The sequence below is a fragment of the Prionailurus viverrinus genome, chromosome B2, assembly GCF_022837055.1.
Source record: "Prionailurus viverrinus isolate Anna chromosome B2, UM_Priviv_1.0, whole genome shotgun sequence".
Lineage (NCBI taxonomy): Eukaryota > Metazoa > Chordata > Mammalia > Carnivora > Felidae > Prionailurus > Prionailurus viverrinus.
The window spans coordinates 40,012,030-40,033,467 of record NC_062565.1 but is presented as its reverse complement, the minus strand read 5'-3'; the positions used below and the strand labels follow the sequence as shown (position 1 = coordinate 40,033,467).

General features: G+C 52.6%; 1 protein-coding gene across 1 annotated transcript; it reads left to right on the top strand.

The window, feature by feature from the left end:
* Positions 1–168: 168 nt before the first annotated feature.
* On the top strand, positions 169–8,080 carry FRS3 (fibroblast growth factor receptor substrate 3). The gene is made up of 6 exons (XM_047857849.1): positions 169–306; positions 1,600–1,688; positions 2,777–2,963; positions 5,399–5,560; positions 6,410–6,567; positions 6,844–8,080. The coding sequence occupies exons 2-6, from the start codon at positions 1,623–1,625 to the stop codon at positions 7,756–7,758; spliced, it is 1,488 nt and encodes a 495-aa protein (XP_047713805.1). The 5' UTR covers positions 169–306; positions 1,600–1,622; the 3' UTR covers positions 7,759–8,080.
* Positions 8,081–21,438: the final 13,358 nt, after the last annotated feature.

Here is a 21,438-nt window from a genome sequence, read left to right as displayed (position 1 = left end):
CCCTTTGCCCTTGATCTCACTTTCTTCTTTGTGTTTCTGTCCCCTTAGGACCTGGAACAGATAATCCAGGTGGGATGGACTGACAGCAAGTGAGTTTCATTAACAATTGGGGGCGAGGATGAAAGGTTTCCACTAACCTGTGGTCTCTGTCTCCTGTGCTAGGTGAGCCCCAGGTGTGTCCCAGAGGGATCCAGGTGACTTCTCTGCAGACTACCTGCCATGACGCCCCACCAAGAACAGGGGGAATAAAGTGGGGGTCCTTCCCCATGCCCCTCCCATGGTCAGCTCCCCAATGGCCTGGGTGAGGTGAGAGCTGTTTATAGGAGCCACTTTTCTGGAGTTTTCCAAGTTGGGAGGAATGGGGGATATAGGTCAGGATTGCTCAAGGCTCTACACGTTCAGTGGGAGTTCTGGAAGGATATCTAATCCTACAGGTTCATTTCTTGTATCGAGTTGCAACCCATTCTGGTTGGGATCGTTTTGTGCATTTGCCTGCTCCCGTAGGTCTTTCAAGCTTGGTGGTGTCCTCTCCATTCTAGACAGAGGCCCAACCATTGTGACATATACTCCAAGTGCCATAATCCTGGAGGGAAAAGCCAGATAGTAAGTCCTCTGGTCTCCCCTTTAGATGAAGGAGAGAAAACCCAGCATTTATTTTTCCCATGAAGAAATAGCTAATCGAGGTTATAAAAGGTGTGCCCTGTTTTAAGTTCAGTCTTCTTACTGTATCTTTTGGCCATAATATAATACCCCATGGAAGAAAACATCAAAAAGATAAATTTGAAGTAGATGTTGGGATGGTAGTGAGGGAAAAAAAAGAGAATTTGGGAGATGTGGGAAGGGTGAGGTGGAAAAGAAGACAAAAAAAAAAAAAAAAAGAAAGGTCCAGGCTAAAGTGTCGGGGACTGCCCAGTTACAGTTTGTTTGCTAAATCTGAATGAGGGCCCCAAACTAGCACCCACCTCCCCCTGAAGCAAACCACTTCTTCTGGTTCCCTGCTTGTATCCATTCCCTTCTTTTCCTGCAGCCCAGGCTTCCCTTCGCTTTCATTACATCTGTCAAAATCCTACTCACTTCTCAAGGTCATGGTCAGATGGTACCTCTGAGAAGCTCTCTTCCATCCCTCTGTCAGAATTAATCTTTAACACATCCTCACTTGAATTAATGTTTATCCAGTGCATGCCTGGCCCTGGATTGAGAGTGTGAATTTCTTAAAAAAAGATTTTTTTTCCAATGCTTATTTATTTTTGAGAGAGAAAGAGAGACAGAGACAGAGACAGAGAGACAGAGTGTGAGTGGGGGAGGGACAGAGAAAGAGAGACACAGAATCTGAAGCAGGCTGCAGGCTCTGAGCTGGCCGCACAGAGCCCGACGTGGGGCTTGAACTCACAAACTCTGAGATCATGACCTGAGCTGAAGTCGGACGCCCAACCAACTGAGCTACCCAGGCGCCCCGAGAATGTGAATTTCTTCGAGGAGGGACAGTGTCCCACTGTGCCCAAGAGTAGGTGATCACAACGAGGTCGTTCTGCCAGAGTCCCCAGAGTGAGGCTTTTTGGAGCTGACCTCGATGACCTTATCCCTTGTGTTTTTCCCTAGGGCGGACTGGCTGCTCTGACACCATGGGGAGCTGCTGCAGCTGCCTGAACAGAGACAGCGTCCCAGACAACCACCCTACCAAGTTCAAGGTACCCACCGCCCCCTCCTCTCCTGAGCTCTTCCAGCATGGCCTCCTGGGCTCGGGCCAACCTGTTGAGTTGCCTCTGCCTCCCTAGAGAAGGTGAAGGGACAGGCTGAGGTTGTGGCTCACTAAGATGCCTCAGAGCTGCTGAAGTGGCCTGGGGAGCGGGGCCCAGGCTGCTGCCAGTGCTGTGGTTCTCCTACGCCGTTACTAACTACAAAGAATGAAGAAATACCGTGATGAAAAATCGTGCTTTTAGAACATTCATTCCTGCCAATTTATCTTTGTAGCTTTACATATATATGTATGTATGTGTATATGTATGCATATATGTATGTATGTATATATATGTGTGTATGTGTGTGTATATAAATGTGTACACACACATACACGTATGGTGGTTTTTTTGGAGAAAACAACAAAAGTCTCCATTAATGGGTTAATATACATAAAGTATTTAAAGCAGGGCATAACACCTGAAAGCCCAATATTAGTGTTTGCTGTTCACTTTGGGAAGGTAAGGCCGGGCCCAGTGGACCTGTGCACCCCTGGCCACCTGCCACCTCTCACCTCCCTGTAGGGGGAGCCCCCTCCCTGCATTCAGCTTGTGAGGCACAGGTTTCTCCTGCTCACCAGAAGAGGGAGCCCTTAGCAAGGGCCTGGAGTTGGGGAGGGGGTGGAGAAGGTCTGTGTTCTGTCCTGGGCTTGACTCTCCCCCGGGGGTCTTAAGATTTTGAACTTATAATCGAACCCCTTCCTCCATTAGCATCTGGTCCTTGGATACAAGCGGTGGACCATCCGAGGTTATCTAACCTTGGCCGTCAAACCATCTGACCTTGGAGGTCAGCTAACCACCCCTGCCTCACTGCCCAGATGACAAAGCAGAGGCCTAGAGAGCTGCTGTGGGTCCTTGGCACTGCTTCATCCTCTTAGTCTCCCAGCGATCATTTGGCATCTCCGGGGAGTCTGGTAGAGGCAGGCGAGCCCCCTGACCCCCCCAGCCCTAGCCCTGCATTGGCCTGCCTCCCAATGGCTCTGGGACCCCTACATACTTGATGGGCTCACTCAATGACCCTTCTGTTCCCTGCCCCTCAGGTGACGAATGTGGATGACGAGGGGGTGGAGCTGGGCTCCGGAATCATGGAGCTAACACAGAGCGAGCTGGTGCTGCACCTGCATCGGCGCGAGGCTGTCCGCTGGCCCTACCTCTGCCTGCGGCGCTATGGCTATGACTCCAACCTCTTCTCCTTTGAGAGTGGCCGCCGGTGTCAGACGGGCCAGGGTGAGTACCGCCCCTGGGATAGGGGCGAGGGGCTGGGGCCGGAGGTCATAGCTCAGGGGACCATGGGGAAGCCTGTTGGCTTGGCAGGTGTTGCCCAGAGAAGGGAAGGTTGATGGCCAAGAGCACACAGCATGTTGATATGGAACTAAGTGGACTCCCAGGCCGGTGCTCCTTCTCTTCGGTCACTGCGGCCCCAGCCTGGGACCTTCTGTGGGGGCATTTGTTGCACAGCCCATGGGAAAGAGCCAGTGCTCCCGAGGCCAGAGCCTGCCTGGGAGAGCAAGCAAGTTCTTTTCCCTCTGTGACCAGTTTCGAGGGACCCTTGTCCACTACACAGGAACAGACTTTCTTGTGGGCCCCCAAGTCCTATACCCTGGAGCCATGAACAGTGAAGGGTCAGGGTCAGGGTCAGGCTAGAGGCTCTGATTACCTTGGGCCTGCATGGCTTGCGAATGCTAGGCTTGGGGAGGCCAGACACTTGTGTCTCTGATATACAGAGTAACCCTGGAGAAGTTCATCCTTGTCTCCTGTCACCTGTGGGCAGCGGAGTATGATATGTTCTCCCTTCCTGCCCTTTCTCCCTGCAGCCAGGGGTCAGAGAGTAGTGATCATTCCATGAAGTCAAGGCTAGAGCCCGCCCTGGCTCTTTGAAGGAGTAGCATGGTCTCAGCTTATCTTGTAGGACCCGGGCCTGAGTTCTGCAGAGAGAACCTAGTACGGGCTTGTGTTGGATGCAGTTGGGGTTGTGACAGCAGGGTTGCAACGAACGAGCTTGTCTGATGAGGCCACCGTCACAGCAGTGAGCCTCTGACGTCCTGCTGGCTGCGAGCCTTCTCCTCCACACATCTTACCCTTTGGTCGTCTGAGGTAGGGGATGTTAAACACTGGCTGAGCAGAGAGAGGACAGGAAGGGGCTTCTCCTCCTCGTGGTATTTAAGCAGCAGTTGGGATCCCAGAGGGGTCGCCCTAGGCCCCCACACTGGGTTCTCCTAAAATTCCAGGCTTTCCCAGCCTTTTGTAGCCCCTAACATGTCTTGCCAGAAAGGTACTTTTCCTTCCCCACCCCCCTCCCCTTGCTGTCCGTCCCATCCCTGCAAACCTCAGTTGTCCCATACCCCAGCCTGGTTGTGGTGCTCACACACACCCCAAGTGGCCTCCCCTGAGCCCTGGACCCTGCTGTTGCCAGTTTGGGGTAGAATTCCAGGCTGGCCCAGCACCCCAGGGACATCTTTGGAGCCCTTGAGTCACGGGTACTCAGCCCAGGCCTGCCGTCCCTGGGACTGTGAGCTGATGCATTGGAATCTGAGGGGCCGTCAGGACAGCTGCATTGAGGAGACACAAGATGGCCTTGCCATGTGTGTCCTAGAGCGAGTCTGCTCGTCCTTCCTTCCTTCCAGCACCAGAGATTAAGTTCCATGAGGCCAAGGGCCCATCCAGAGTAGACATTCCCTCTCCGGCTAGGCAGTGGCTAAGTACCCAGGGAACAGGCAACGAACAGGACAGCTCTCCTGCCCTTGTGGAGCCTGGAGGTGGTTGGACTGGAGCCGAGGCTTGGTGCCCTGGGTAGAGCTCCTTTTTCTGGGGAGTGATAGGCAGAGGGAGACAGGGGCAGCATGTGAAGTGTCATCTAACACAGTCCAGCCTCTTACCCCTTATCTTCAGGGCACAGCCCCAGTGCATGCTTGAAATCACAGATACTACTGAACCCTGTATTCACCATGCATTCCCTTATACATACGTGCCCGTGATAAGGTCTCATGTATAAATGAGGCGCAGTAAGAGATGAACAACTGTTACTAGTAATAAGGCAAAGCAGTTATAACAACGTACCGTAGGAAGAGCTAGGTGAGCGTGGTCTCTCTCAACATGCCTTACGGTAGCGCCCTCACCCTTGTGACGAGGCAAGATGATAACATGCCCGCGAGGTGGGAGGAGGTGAGGGGAGTGATGCAGGCGCTGTGACCTAGCGTGAGGCTGCTACTGACATTCTGACAGTCTGTCAGAAGGAGGCTCATGTGCCTCTGGACCCTGGTTTACTGCGGGTGATGGAAACTGCAGAAAGCAAAGCTGTGGATAAGGGGCAGCTGCCATCCTTTACTGCTTTGGTGTTTACTTCTCTTCCCCTCACCCGTGTTCACACACATCCTTGTGAACACGATTTAACCATGGGGGAGTATAGGTGAGGTATTAGATCTCTAGACAGTGGTAATGGATAGTGGGGGGGGGGGACAGGAAGGGGCCTGGGGCCCAACTCCTCCCGGAACTCTTGGATTTTAGAGTGTGCTCAGGATGAGGAGGGCACTTCCCGTCCCCTGCAGGCCTGGGACCGGCGTTCAGGGACATTTTCCTGAGCTTTGTGCGTCCGTTCAACCTCTCTGGTCCTTTCCTACTGGTACACGGTCAGAGGGGCCTCACTTCTTCCTCTCCTTCTTCAGGGATATTCGCGTTCAAGTGCTCCCGGGCCGAGGAGATCTTCAACCTGCTTCAGGATCTGATGCAGTGCAATAGCATCAATGTGATGGAAGAGCCAGTCATCATCACCCGCAACAGTCACCCGACTGAGCTCGACCTCCCTCGGGCCCCCCAGCCTCCCAATGGTGAGGAGACCCCGTCCTTGGCACCTCAGCCTCCACATCTGTACGCACAAGCACAGGCCCAGGCAGTGCCGGTCTTGGAGGCACGAGTCAGGCAGGCGGGTGGGATGGCTGGGCGATCCATGCTTCCAGGACAGTTGCCCACCATCAGATGACTCTTGGGGATGAACAAGTCCCCGTCTGGGCCAGTCAGGTGACTCATGCTGACGCTGGGGAGTCCTGGGCCTTGTATTGACTGATGGTCTGGGAAGCAGACGGGAAGACGTTGGGTTTCCATGGAAACAGCAGTCTGGAGCTATTTTGCTTCCTTCCGTCTACTGGGTCATACCCGGCTTGGTTCAGGCATCTTTGCCCATGACTGATTTCTGGAGAGGTTCCCTTAGCTTCTACTTATTTATTCACTGAGTCCACACTGAGCCCCTGCTGCATATTTTGCTCTCCATGCACTGGCCCATGGTAGGGAGCCGGGGACGGTGCGGGGGGGGGGGGGGGGGCGGTGCGCAGAAGAAATAGAAACGCGGCCCCTGATGTCTGGGAGCTTCCCAGAGCTAGAATGAGATGAAGGGACAGTGACGACAAGGTGGCCTTAAGTGTTTCAGATAAGGCTGTAATGGGGGAAGTGGGGTTCACACTGAGCTTTGAGTGAAGGGGCAGGGTTTGAACCACCGAGAGGTGAAAGATAACAGGGGCTGCTGGTTCAGTAGAGCTAACCATCTGGGGGCCCTGGGAGCGTGTCCCCTCCCGTTGGAGGACTCCCAGGACACCACACATGCAGTGGCAGGTGGTTGGCAGGTGGTTGCAGTACCTCCCCCCCCACCACTGCTGACCTGGGCTTGTCTCCTGTGTGCCCAGCTCTAGGCTACACTGTCTCCAGCTTCTCCAATGGCTTCCTTGGCTGCCCAGGGGAGGGCCCGAGATTCTCAGCACCCCGGCGCCCCTCAACGAGCAGCCTGCGACACCCCTCGCTTGGGGAAGAGTCCACTCATGCCCTCATTGCCCCTGATGAGCAGGTGAGCAAGCAGCTGCCCTGCTCCTCCCCGTCGGTCTGGGTGGGGATGGGGGACCGGGAAACAGGGCGCCTCGTAAGGATCACGGGAGGGGAGGAACGTTGATAGGGTCCCTTACTGTCCCAGAAAGGGATGCAGCTTCCCTGGGAGGTGTGGAGGACAAGGAAGAGGGGGAAACTCCAGCACTTTTCCCCTATGCCTCTCTTATCCGTTCCCTTCTGTTCTCTCCTCCTTCCCTGCCCTCGGGCCTACCTGCTTCCCTTGGACTCTTTCCCCCAGTCCCACACCTATGTCAACACGCCAGCCGGTGAGGATGACCACCGCAGGAACCGGCATTGCCTGCAGCCCCTGCCTGAGGGCCAGGTGCCCTTCCCCCCCCAGGCCCGGGGCCCTGACCCACGGGACCCCCAGGTGTTCCTGCAGCCGGGCCAGGTGAAGTTTGTGTTGGGCCCAACCCCTGCTCGGCGGCACATGATGAAGTGCCAGGGCCTCTGCCCCAGCCTGCATGACCCCCCGCCCCACAACAACAACAACGAGGGCCCTTCCGAGTGCACTGCCCAGCCCAAGTGCACCTATGAGAACGTCAGTGCGGGGCTGCGGCCAGGGGCTGGCTGGAGACTGAGCACGGAGGAGCCAGGCTGGAATGGCCTTGCCCACCGCCGGGCGGCCCTGCTGCACTATGAGAACCTGCCCTCCCTGCCCCCTGTGTGGGAGAGCCACGCCCAGCAGCTGGGGGAGGAGGCTGGGGATGACGGAGACTCGAGGGACGGGCTCACTCCCTCCTCCAATGGCTTCCCTGATGGCGAGGAGGATGAGACCCCGCTGCAGAAGCCCACCAGCACCCGGGCTGCCCTCCGTAGCCATGGCAGCTTCCCTGTGCCGCTGACCCGCCGCCGAGGCTCCCCGAGGGTCTTCAACTTCGATTTCCGCCGGCCGGGCCCCGAGCCCCCCAGGCAGCTCAACTACATCCAGGTGGAGCTGAAAGGCTGGGGTGGAGACCGCCCCAAGGGGCCCCAGAACCCCTCGGTCCCCCGAGCCCCTGTGCCCACCACCCACCCTGCCCGCAGCTCAGACTCCTACGCCGTGATTGACCTCAAAAAGACCGTGGCCATGTCCAACCTGCAGAGGGCGCTGCCCCGAGACGATGGCACTGCCAGGAAAACCCGGCACAACAGCACCGACTTGCCTCTGTAGGGACTTCCTTCCTCACGCTCCGCCTCACGCTCCTGTCCCCTAAACCCACACCCTGGGGTTCAAGGTTGCTTTGCAGAAGGGCATTGAGGTGGAACCAGATGCTTCCCTGCGCTGCCTGGGGTCCCCAAAGATATCAGCCACTGAGTCTCCTGGTCTCCAAGATGGGGAGAAGAAGGGTGACCAGGCGAGGAGGGAGCTGTGACGTAAACTGTGAAGGGTTCCTGTGATGCATTTAGTGCCCTCCCGTTATGTCCATTTGTCTTGTCTGTCGTCTGTGTGTTTTCTTTAGTTGAAATTTGGAAACATTTTGTACCTGTTGATTTTATTTATCAGTTTATTTTTCTATTTATTGTTTTAAATGTAATTTAACATATTTATTATTAATATAATTATTTTTAAATTCTGGCTTGGTGAATGATGTCGCATTCTTAGGGAATCTCTTCTGGCATGGTTCTAGGTGGCAGCAGGGGAGGGCTTACAGAGGGAGGGGCTTCATTCTGGGCAATTTGGGGGTGGGTAGGGTTTTTATGACACATCTGTGACCGTTTCTTTCTCCCCTCTGAGAAGCCCTGGCCCAGAACCTAAAGTTGCCAGGGACGGACGTGCTGGCAAAGGAAAGCGACAGGACAGCTGGAGTCCTGGATGCACAAAGGGGATCTGGAAGGAAAACTGCCCTAATGGGAACACCCTGACCCTCCCAAGTTGGCAGGGGCGGGGGAGAGAATTTCGTGGGGGTGGGGCTACACCAGGTCTAGGACCCCTCACCGATGTCCCTTCTGCCACCAGGCAAGTCCCAGGGGAGTACTGCTCTCCTCTTAACACCCTGGCCCAGAGGTGGACCCTGGATCCCCCTTGGCACCCGCAGCATGGTTAGATCAAGGCTAGAGCCTTTAAACAGGACTTTACTAAAAGCCCAGAAATAGCAAACGTGAAAAACAGTTGTCATGTGTGACTAATCATACTTCCCAGAGAGCTGCTCCCCAGGAATGGACTCTTTGAGGTGCTGCTTCCCTACCACAGGGGTGGAGCCCTGGCAGAGCTACCACATCTGAGCACCTGCCTGGAGCCCGGGGTCTGCACAAGCCCCTGCCTGGTTCAGTATTGCAGGAGCTTCCTTGTCCTGAGGCTGCCCCTTCCTCCTCCTCTCACTGGCCTCCCAGCCTGCAAGACTCCGTTTCTAGCTCAGACCCCTGAATGGTTAATCTGAAGGAGATCCAGCGTCTGCAATAAGCCACTCAGGGCCTGGGGGAGGAGTGGGAGCAGGGTTTGCCCAAGACTTAGGGACACGCCTTCTTGTCTCTGGTCACTGCTTGTGCCCCAGCTCCCTGCCCTGTGGAGCGAGCAGACTGATCCCCCTTACCAAGGAGACCGGCCAGGGTAGGACCTGCCCGGTTCCCTCTCCTCCTGCCGTCCAGAATGGCACCGTCCAGACTTCAATTCCGGGACCGCCCTCTCCCCTGGGTGCGGATTGAACTGACTAGCTTCCAGACTTCTCCGCCCTTGGATGTCACTCTCCTGTCAGTGCAATGGGCAAATGGAGAACTGGCCACAACAGGATGTGAGAGAGTCCCTTCGCCTGGGGCCCGGCAGGGTCCAGGGGTACAGCTGGTGCTACCCCAGAGCTGACCCCAGACCCTTCCCTCTACCTTCTTCTGATCTCTGGGCCAGAGGGAGGACTGCTGAGGCCAAGTTTGTTGCGCTGTTTCCACGGTGCACTACGGGATGGCATCCTTTCCGCAGCCCCCCCCCCCCCCCGCCAGGGGCTCCATCCTGCTTTCCCCATGTCCTCTCCAGTGTCCTACACTGGTCCTGCTCCTCCGTTTGGTGCCCATAGTCAGAAGTGGTGGTCTCTCCCAACAGGAGAGCCAAGATAGGGGGCAGGTATCACCGTGCCAGGACAGGATGAGGGGCCCGGCCATGCCAGTGACTCATGGGTCCGTTCAGGCCCCACCGTTGTGGGGGAGCCATGCTTGAGTCAAGAGACCGGGTTCTGGTTCTGACTTGGCTGTTTGCTCTCTTTTTTATCTTATTATTCATTATTATTTTTAATGTTTTAGAGAGAGACAGACTGCAAGCGGGGGAGGGGCAGAGAGCGAGGGAGACACAGAATCCGAAGCAGGCTCCAGGCTCTGAGCTGTCGGCACCGAGCCCGACGCGGGGCTCCAACCCACAAACCGTGAGATCGTGGCCCGAGCCAAAGTCAGATGCTTAAACGGACTGAACCACCCAGTGGCCCCTATTATCTCTGCTCTCTTGAGCAACTGGTTGCCCCCGGTGGGTCTCAGTTTTTGTACCTGGAAAACACAGAGCTAGTTGTGAGAAGTGGCCAATGAGATGACCACAACACCAGTTTGGAAAGTAGACAGAGCGGGGCCAGCTGTGTTAACAACCCAGCTGCTCCAGAGGGAAAATCTACTGGAAGTCACAGCTCTTCAGTCCCCGAGACCTCAGGCCTACCGCTGCTCCTGTGCCGAACAGTGCAAGGGACAGTTAGCTTCCTTCTCTGGGGTCACCCCAGATTAAGTCAAAATAGCCTCCAGCGTGCGTATTTGTGGAGCCTGGGGGTCCAGAAGACTCAGCCCAGGAATTGGTTCCCGGCCCATGGTGGCTGCCAGCCTTCCTGCTCCCCTCCCCAGGTCATTGCCTCTGACCGACGAGATCAGCCGCAGGAATTTTCCTCTGGCGGGTGGGTGGGGTGTGAGTGGACGGCTTTCCAGGCGGATAGCGGAGGGTGGGAGTGAGGCCCGGGAGGCCGACCACTGCTCCCGTGTCGGAGCGTGCGCCCTGCTGATGGCGGGGCGTGGCGTCCTGATGGAATCATTTCAGAGATCATCACCAACATTAGTGAATGTTTGCTGAGTGCTCAGTTCTCTTCTTTAGAAACAGGCCCTACCCACCCCCTGGGCTGCCCTGAGGAAAGGACTGGAGCCAGCATCCTGTCCAGGAGTGACATTTCAGGTCAGACCAGGAGGGGCCCTCCCCAAGCCCACCCCTGGGTAATAACAGCGCTGTCTAATGGTATAAACACAGTCGGCTTTCCATAGGCCCCTATAGACCATTTATCTCTTCAGGCTCGCCGGACAGGCTCGTTATCACCACTGTGCAGAGGAGGAAACAGGCCAAGAGGCAAAGGGACTTGCTTCAGGCCATGAAGGTAATTAGTGGCTTGAGCTGGGGCTGCATGCCAGACGTGTGTCTTTCCATTCTCCCACCTGCCCAACCCCCCCACCCCTCCCCTCTGGCAACCATCGATTTGTTCTCTGTATTCGTAACTCTGATTCTACTTTTTGCTTCTTCATCTTTTCTCAGGTTCCACTTAACGAGTGAAATCATACGGTATTTGTCTTTCTTAGTCTGACTTATTTCACTTGGCATTATACCCCTTTAGGTCCATCCACGTTGTCACAAATGGCATGATGGGATCCTTTTCATGGCTGTGTAATATTCCGGGGTGTGTGTGTGTGTGTGTGTGTGTGTGTGTCTGTGTATGTGTATACACCACATTTTCCGTATCCATTTGTCCATTGATGGCCACGGTCTGCCCCCTTTACTCCTTCAATGCCTTGGGATGACTCTCGCTCTGGAGATGGGTGTTTGGGAACCCTCTGTCCTCTCCTGACACACATCTCAGCTTCGCAGAAGGCTTGCTTTAATTAGGCCAGGGCTCCTCTGAGCTCTGGGGTGCTCTGTGGCCAACACCTTAAAGGGGAGTCATCCTCACCAGGGGAGGGGGTTTATAATGAGGGATCCCTGGGACTCCAGAAAGGAGACTGAAGCGAAGAGAGAGCTATAGCAGGGGCGGAGGGCCTGTGTGGGGCCCCAAGGGCTCTGTACTTGCAGAATCAGAGTCCAGGATAGAATCTCGTAGCTCAGCTGAGCTAAGAGCCATTAGACTCTTAGGGATGCTTTAGACAGGACTCTTGGAGATGCCGATCAGGTTTTTGCTCACATGCTTTCCCGGAGGGGGAGATGGCTATCTCTAAAGGCCTCCACGCAGTCGGTCTTATGATGTCCCTAAATGCCTCTCACTGGGGCCTAATTCTCCTCACGGATCCACACATGGCTATCTAGTCTCTCTGCCAAGGGTGCTGAACTTCAGCACTCGGTGTCACCACTTAAAACTGGACCCCTTTGTGCTTCAGTTTCCTCACCTGTGACATAGAAACAATAACAGTCCCTCCCTCCCAAAACCATGAGGATCAAATAAGAGAATTGTCTGCCCAGCATGAACCATGGTGGCTGCCCCATAATAAGTGCTCAGTAAATGGCAGGTGGTTTTTTTTTTAATTTTTTTTTCAACATTTTTAAATTTATTTTTGGGACAGAGAGAGACAGAGCATGAACGAGGAAGGGGCAGAGAGAGAGGCAGACACAGAATTGGAAACAGGCTCCAGGCTCCGAGCCATCAGCCCAGAGCCTGATGCGGGGCTCGAACTCACGGACCACGAGATGGTGACCTGGCTGAAGTCGGACGCTTAACCGACTGCGCCACCCAGGCGCCCCAAATGGCAGGTGTTTTCACCAGGACGTGGTTCTTTCTGGCATAACCAGAGACGTATCCACCCCTCTGTTCACCCCCTCTGTGATCTAGTTCAGCCCAGAACTGAGCGCATTACCCAGGCTTGACCCTCCCCTTCCCCTTGACTCAACACTTTCCTTGTTCTAGACATTATACTTCTGTGAATGCGACCCACGTTAGCGCTCCTATTACTGGCCCTTCTGCCTCTTGAGACCACAGATGTGGTCTGAAACCATCAGGTCTTTCCATGTGAGCACCTACAGTGCTCCTCGCCCTCAACCGCCATCTGATATTAGAGTCTTTGGCTTGTTACGTCAAAGTCCAAACCGTCCATGCATTCAGGTGACATTTCTTGTTGGTAGTTGGGTCTGTCCTGGAGTTTAGAGAAACTAGTTCTTGCCATGAACATGGAAATGACAGGAGACCAGAGATGGGGACTGGGAGCGTCAGAAAGAAGGGTCTGGGAGGGGCTTCTCCGTGGGCCATGGATCATGAGTTTTGCTGCGGCACTTGGGGCCCTCAGCCTAACTCTTCCAGAAGCTTCCCTGCCACTTGCCTTGTTCACTGGGTGAACCCCTCTCTTGGCCTCTCTGGGCCCAGTTTTTCCAGAGATGGATATTGCTAACCTACAGCCCTGTGGAGGCCTGTGGAGAGGGGCTGGGGAGGTCAGGCGTGTGAAAGTATTGGCTCATGCTGCAGGTGGAGGTTGTCATTAGGCTCATTCTTTTTATTATTATTTTTTTTTTTTTGAAGGAGAGAGAGAGAGACAGAGCATGAGTGGGGGAGGAGCAGAGAGAGAGGGAGACACAGAATTGGAAACAGGCTCCAGGCTCTAAGCTGTCAGCACAGAGCCCGACACGGGGCTCAAGCTCACAAACTGTGAGATCATGACCTGAGCCGAAGTCGGACACTTAACCGACTGAGCCACCCAGGCGCCCTTCATTAGGCTCATTCTTACGGGATCATTAACATAATGACAGTTAATGAGCAGTGTGGGGTGCCCCTTAACCCCACTGGGGGCCTACTGATTGATGGGGGTATTTCCTCCCCCATCTCTTCTCCCTGTGGGCTGCCCCTTCAGCTAGGGAGGCATGGTCCCTTGGGGGTCTCATTCTGTTGCCTCTGTCCACCTGCCCTTTTTACCCTGGCTCGGTTCCCCTCTGGGCGAGAGGGCCCCAGAAGAAGTGTGGCCGGGACATGGTGTGGGGGCAAGGAGAAGGGTACTTGGGGACTGTGACTCTCGGGGGAAAGGAATGAAATGCAGTGTACCCGGAATTTGGCCTGGGTGCTGGGGAGAGTTGGGCAGCCAAATCTGGGAAGGGCTTAGAAGGAAATGGGAGCCTGGATGCAGGAGCGGAGGGCATTGGGCATAGGGCTGGGTAGGGGTGGGAAAGAGTTTCCAGGTGTTCTCTGAGGCTCTTTGCCTCTCTAGCCTAATACGATGGTTCTGGCCTCCTTCCTAGCGAGCTCCATTCCCCCTGGGACTAAGGGGCCTGAGGAATATATCAATGTATTGATATATCAGGGTTGGGGGTGGGGCCGGGGGGGGTCACAATGCACAATCACATAAGTCTAGTGGTCTTGATTTCTCAACAAAACACTGGCCGCAGTGGGTCCAGGATTTGGAATCTGGGTTGTGTGGGCTGAGTCCTGACAAAGCCCTGACTCTCCAAATCTTGCAGGGGGAGAAGTGAAGCTCATGCAAACAGGAGTATGTGGGATGCGTGCCTCTGCCATTTGATAGCTGCGTGAGCTTGGGCAGATCACTCTCCCTCTCTGAACCTGTGTCCTCATCTATTAAGGGAAATTAATAACACAATGTTGTGTGTTAGGTGGGAAAACACACATAAATCCCTCAATGGGTGCTTGGCATAGAGCCAAGCTTAGCTCTGTTATGGGTGTCACAGCAATAGCCAGTGATGGAGGAAAGCTTGCTGAAGAAGGCAGACCATGAAGAATGAGGAGGATTTAGGGGAAGTTCAGCCAGACCCTTACCAGACCTCCTCAGAACCTGGAAAAGGGGATGGTCAGTCAAAAAAGCAATAGAAATACTTTTGGGGAGTATCAAAGGCTTCTGGATCCTTCCTCTCCCCCCATTATGAAGTGCATGAGGAATCCCTGGGGCTTTGGGTCCCCCTTCCTGCTCCAGGTCTTGGTTTCCCCATGTAGTGGTCCTGGGAAGCCAAGACTCCAGGTGTCAAAGTGTTGGGGAAAGGTGTCCACACTCGCTGAAGGAGGTCCTTACCGAGGTTTCCTGTCCCCAGTTCCCTGTCCTGGGTCCCAACCCCCGCCTTGCCCAGATGGTCTACACAAGGAGCCCCGAGTAGAGGGAAAGCCCTAGCAGGCTGTGCACTGTCACTCACAGACCGGCCTCTTCAGAAGCTGAATTAGATTGACCGGGATCTGGGAAGGGACCACAGTCCCAGCTCCAGACATGGAACTTCCTGGATCCATTATCAGTGTTTGGTTTGGAACTTTTGGAACGGTCTCCAGTTCTCATTCCTTATTCTCTGATTAGATTCCCTGGCCTTTCGGGGCACCTGGGTGACTCAGTCGGTTGAGTGTTCCACTTCGGCTCAGGTCATGATTTTGTGGTTCCGTGAGTTCGAGCCCCACATGGGGCTCTGTGCTGACAGCATGCATCCTGCTTCGGATTCTCTGTCTCCTCTCTCTGCCATTCCCATGCGTGCATGCTCTCTCTGTCTCTCTCAAAAATAAACATGTAAAAATTAAAAAAAAAAAAAAAAAAGATTCCCTGGCCTTTGATATGCCCAAGCCTGCGACATAGGACTCCCCCACTCCCTGCCTCCTAATCCCCAAACCCAAGCACTCACGCAAGGAGACCCATGTGTGGCTAAGTCTAGCAGGGTCCAAACAACCCCTCCTTGAAGCCTGTCTTACCTGCTCAGCTCCCCACTGCCCCCTCCCTGTAGGGTCTCAGGAGGACATGGGCACAGGAGCATGGGTTCCTAACCCCTCTGGACGGGCCTGGAAGCTTAAAGGGGAGACCAGTCAAGAACCAGAGGGAGACTCTGGAAGTTCCCAGCCCCACTGCCAAGGTGGGCCACTCTCTTTGGGGGGAGAAACTGAGGCCATGCACACCCACAGGGTGACCGCATGAACAGGGCAGTTGGGACTGGCCCGATGTCAAACGTCTGTGTTCAAGTCAGGCCACTTGTCCTCATTTCTGCCTTGGGGAATACAGTCACATATAGGACCTTTCCTGGATCTCAGCTGGGCTGAGAGGTGGTCTTGGGCTGTCCAGCTGTTGTTCAGCAAGGGCTGAGGGGGGACGGCCCCAGCGGGGAGGGGAGGCGGGCAGGGTGGGAGGGGCGGAAGAGGAAAGGGCAGGATGGTATGGAGGAAGAGAGGAAGTGGGGGGAAGGAAGGGAGGCGTGGGGTGGGGGTGGTGGATGGCCAGGAGGAGGATAACAGGGAGCTCTTCCTTCCTGCCCTGTTCCGAGGGAGGTGGGTCTGCGCACATGGAAACGCAGCTGCCTCTGTGGGGAGCAGGGGCTCGCGTGCAGCCCGAGGCTGGATGTGAGCACCTCCGTGCAAGCGCATGCCTCCCCGGGAGGTATGTTTGTGCATGTGCACCCGGACAGTGTGAGTGTGGGGTCCTTTCAGCATTTTGCCTCACGAGCCAGGATGCACAAGCATGCGCGCGCGCGCGCACACACACACACACACACACACACGCAAGTCCCGCATAGCTGCACTATGCTACAGAACTGACTGGTCAGTTGCATTCCAAAAAGAACCCTCATCAGGATCTACCTGCCTGACTTCACCACCCACTAACGAATGGGATGGGCAGCATTTTTTTTAATAAGTCATCTCCATCCCCAACGTGGGGCCTGACCTCACGACCCTAAGATACAGAGTCCCACGCTCTGTGACTGGGCCAGTCAGGGGCTCCTGGACAGTGGTTCGAAAGGGCCTTTGGCATGAGGGGTCTGCACACAACGTGAGCCAGGTTTAGGAGATCTTCTACGGTTGTACTTGCGACATGTAGGGAAGAGGGAAGCTGAAGCCAGAGTGGGAGGCTCTGAAGTTATCTTTCAGCTGAAGTTAGCCCCTTGCTCTCCCCCAGGCGTCCCACACAAGGGCACCTGCAGCCTCAGTGCTGCCTCGTACGAACACAGTCACACACTAGGCTCCTAAGCTCACCAAGGCCGCTGGATCCAAGGGTCTCACACTCGGCTAATCTGCAGCCTTTTCAAGGTTTCTCCTATTCCCCAGCCCCCCCTCCCCGCTCCAGTAACCCTAAATAGACCCTGACTTAGCCCACATTGCCCCCCATTCACATGCCCCAGTCAGAGGGGCAGGACAGAACTCCTTTCCTCAGGGATCCCAGTTTGAGGGGGGAGACACAGCCCTGCCCTCAGGGAGCCCTAATCTGTGTGGAGACACAGCTCTGCCTCAGGGAACCTAGAGTCTGAGAGGGGAGACACCGGCCTGCCCTCAGGGAGCCCCAGTCTCACAGCAAAAGCTTCGCCCCTACTTTTGAAAGCTTTCCTAGCCAGAGACAGGAGACTCCCACTGGAAAGCCCAGAACACCTGCAAAGCCATGTCCAGACAGAAGGGATATAAAGCAGTCTCCTTGGGCGCTGAATCCTCAAATCGCGGGAACTAGTCCCGGGAGCAGGTACTACCCTCACTCCCACAAGCGATCACTCAGCCTTTTCTTAACCCTGAGACGTGGGAGACTTGGCAATTACTGCTTGCGGGGTGTCTCCATTCCATTGGCCCAGGGAAAGGGGGTGAAACCAAAGCAAGAGGCATGGTGGTCTTCGTCAGGTTCCTGCACCTCCAAATGTGCTGGGCTGTGCCCCTCTTCTCTCCCAGCCCTCACCCTGCTCCTAATGAGCAAAGACGCATCGAGCATCCTCTTTGACTCCACCACAGGACACCCAGGAAGGAGGAGACACCACCCTGCTCTCCCAAAACCTGTGATGAGGGGTGCCTGCATGGCTCAGTCGGTTAAGTGTCCGACTTCGGCTCAGGTCATGATCTCACGTTTCGTGGGTTTGAGCCCCGCGTCGGGCTCGGTGCTGACAGCTCAGAGCCTGGAGCCTGCTTCGGATTCTGTGTCTCCCCCTCTCTCTACTCCTCCTTCCCTCATGCTCTGCCTCTCTCTCTTAAAAATCAATAAACATTAGAAAATATTTTTCAAAAACTCGTGATGAATCACTTATGTGTGAAATGACAGCTGAGTGTGCAACACTGTGTGTGTGCACGTGCGCTTACGTGGCCTCAATGACGTCTACATCAGTGTTTTTCAAATTGCAGTTCACAACCCATTTGAAATCAAATTTGATTGGAACCAGTGCTTTATGAGGAAATGAAAGAGAAAAATTAGGGTGCGCACATATACTATGGATTGGAATTTTGTAGGGGGCAGTGAGGCTTTTGTGTTAATTATGTATCATATGGATGCATGTATAAGGTTATGGTGTAAAACATAGTTCTTTTTTTAAAGATTTTATTTTTTTAAGCCTTATTTATTTAATCTCTACACCCAACATGCGGCTCAAACTCACAACCCCGAGATCAAGAGTCACCTGCTCCACCAACTGAGCCAGCCATCGCCATCTACTAGGGATTTTTTAAGCTCTCCACTTGTGAAGCTCTTTTTATCCTCATATACATTTAAAAGTTTGTCATTTAAAAACAAGAAAAAAAAACAAGTCAAGGAATTAAAACCTTTATCAGAGGGATGTTTCCCCCAGTCAGTTCTAATTATTTTTCGCATTTTAGATGTGTTGGTTACACAGTTTCATTTTAGATAGATGTTCTTGGTTATTTATCTTGTTTCCGTGTTTTCTATGGCATTTTAAAACTGCTGATGTGCTTGCGTTATTTACAAGCTAAAAACCTAGCAGCATAGAGCTGTCTGCCAGAGCCTTTTATTTTTTTTTATTTTTAAAAATTTTTTTCAACGTTTATTTTATTTTTGGGACAGAGAGAGACAGAGCATGAACGAGGGAGGGGCAGAGAGAGAGGGAGACACAGAATCAGAAACAGGCTCCAGGCTCTGAGCCATCAGCCCAGAGCCCGACGCGGGGCTCGAACTCACGGACCGTGAGATGGTGACCTGGCTGAAGTCGGATGCTTAACCGACTGCGCCACCCAGGCACCCCTGCCAGAGCCTTTTAACACTAAGTTTACAGTTGTTAGAGTTGTGGTGTCTTTGTCACAAAGGCCATCATATACGAAAGACCCAAGGCTAATAACACCCTCAATGGGGAAAAACTGAGAGCTTTCCCCCTAAGATCAGGAACACGACAGGGACGTCCACTCTCACCACTGTTGTTCAACATAGTGTTGGAAGTCCTAGCCTCAGCAATCATACAACACAATGAAATGAAAGGCATCCAAATCAGCCAGGAGGAAATAAAACTTTCACTCTTTGCAGACAATATGATACTCTATGTGGAAAACTCAAAAGACTCCACCAAAAAACTGCTAGAACTGATATGTGAATTCAGCAAAGCCGCGGGATACAAAATCAATGTATAGAAATCGGTTGCATTTCTATATACCAATAATGAAGCAGCAGAAAGAGAAATCAAGGAATAGATCCCATTTACAGTTGTACCAAAACCCATAAAATACCTAAGAATAAACCTAACCAATGAGGTAAAAAAAAATCCATACACTGAAAACTATAGAAAGCGTATGAAAGAAATTGAAGACACAAAAAAATTGAAAAACGTTCCACGCTCGTGGATTGGAGGAACTAATATTGTTAAAATGTCTATATTACACAAAACAGTCTACACATTCAATGCAATCCCTATCAAAATAACACCCGCATTCTTCACAGAGCTAGAACGAATAATCCTAAAATTTGTATGGAACCAGAAAAGACCCTGAATAGCTACAGCAATATTGAAAAAGAAAACCAAAGCAGGAGGCATCACAATCCCGGACTTCAAGCTGTATTACAAAGCTGTAATCATCAAGACAGTATGGTACTGGCACAAGAACAGACACTCAGATCAATGGAACAGAATAGAGAACCCAGAAACAGACCCGCAAACATATGGCCAACTAATCTTTGACAAAGCAGGAAAGATTGTCCAATGGGAAAAAAGAGTCTCTTCAGCAAATGGTGTTGGGAAAACTGGACAGCGACATGCAGAAGAATGAACCTGGACCACTTTCTTACACCATACACAACAATAAACTCAAAATGGATGAAAGACCTAAATCTAAGACAGGAAGCCATCAAAATCCTTGAGGAGAAAACAGGCAACAACCTCTTTGACCTCGGCCAGAGCAACGTCTTACTTGACATATCTCCAGAGGCAAGGGAAACAAAAGCAAAAATGAACTATTGGGACCTCATCAAAATAAAAACTTTCTGCACAGAGAAGGAAACAATCAGCAAAACTAAAAGACAACCAATGGAATGGGAGAAGATATTTGCAAACGATATATCAGATAAAGGGTAGTATCCAAAATCTATAAAGAACTTATCAAACTCAACACCCCAAAAAACCCCAAATGATCTAGTGAAGAAATGGGCAAAAGACCTGAATAGACAGACACTTTTCCAAAGAAGACACCCAGATGGCCAACGGACACATGAAAAAATGCTCCACATCACTCATCATCAGGGAAATACAAACCAAAACCACAATGAGATACCACCTCCCACCAGTCAGAATGGCTCAAATTAACAACTCAGATAATGGCAGATGTTGGCGAGGGTACAGAGAAAGAGGAACCCTTTTGCGCTGCTGGTGGGAATGGAGACTGGAAAACAGTACGGAGGTTCCTCAAAAAATTAAAAATAAAACTACCCTACGACCCAGCAATTGCACCACGAGGTATTTATCCAAGGGATACAGGTGTGCTGTTTCGAAGGGGCACATGCACTCCATGTTTATAGCAGCACTATCAACAATAGCCAAAGTATGGAAAGAGCCCAAATGTCCATCGATGGATGAATGGATAAAGAAGATGTGGTGTATATACAACGGGTCATAAATTTGGGTTAAAAATATTTTTAAATGTTTATTTTTGAGAGAGAGACAGAGACAGAGCACAAGCAGGGGAGGGGCAGAGAGAGAGGGAGACACAGAATCCAAAGCAGGCTCCAAGCTCTGAGCTGTCAGCACAGAGCCTGGCATGGGGCTTGAACCCACAACTTGCAAGATCATGACCAGAGTTGAAGTCGGATGCTTAACCAGTTGAGCCACCCAGGCGCCCCATGAATTTGTGTGTGTTTTTTAAAGTTTACTTTGAGAAAGAGGGAGAGAGAGTGCATGCACATGTGCTTGTACAGGGGACGGACAGAGAGAGCAAGAGAATCCTAGGCAGGCTCTGCACTGTCAGTTCAGAACCTGAGGCAGGGCTTGAACTCAGGAACCATGAGATCATGACCTGAGCAAAAAACCAAGAGTCGGATGCATAACCGACTGAGCCACCTAGGTGCCCTGCCCCTTTTTGTATTATTTATTTATTTATTTATTTATTTATTTATAAGTTTATTTATTTTGAGAGAGAGCCACAAGTGGAGGAGGGGCAGAGAGGGAGGAAGAGGGAGAATCCCAAGCAGGCTCTCTGCAGTCAGTGTGCAGAGCCCAGCTCGGGCCTGGAACTCACAAATGGTGAGATCATGACCTGAGCCTAAATCAAGAGTCCGACACTTAAACAGCTGAGCCACCCAGGTGCACCCTCCACCCCTTTTTCTCACTACAAGACTGGAAAAAAGTGCTAAGTCATTTGGCACCCCCTTACAAATATTTTTCATGGTCATATTCATTAAATGTTACTACATGTCTGAATTTTTGAAAAAATGTATTTTATCATACTAGAATGGCATTATTATAAAGAGTTTGAAAATCTGACATGGTCAATTTAGAAAAGGGACTGAAGTCTGAATAAGGTCATCACATTTAAAAGACACACACACACACACACACACACACACACAGTGCCTGGGTGGCTCAGGTCATGATCTCACCGTTCATGAGTTTGAGGCCCCGAGTTGGGCTCTTTGCACTGTGTTGAGCCTGCTGGGGACTCTCCCTGTCTCCTTCTCTGCCTCTCCCCTGCTTGTTCTTTCTCTGTCTCTTTCTCTCAAAAAAAAAAAAAAAAAAGAGAGAGAGAGAGAGACATATATATATTTGATTGATGAAGGAGGTGTG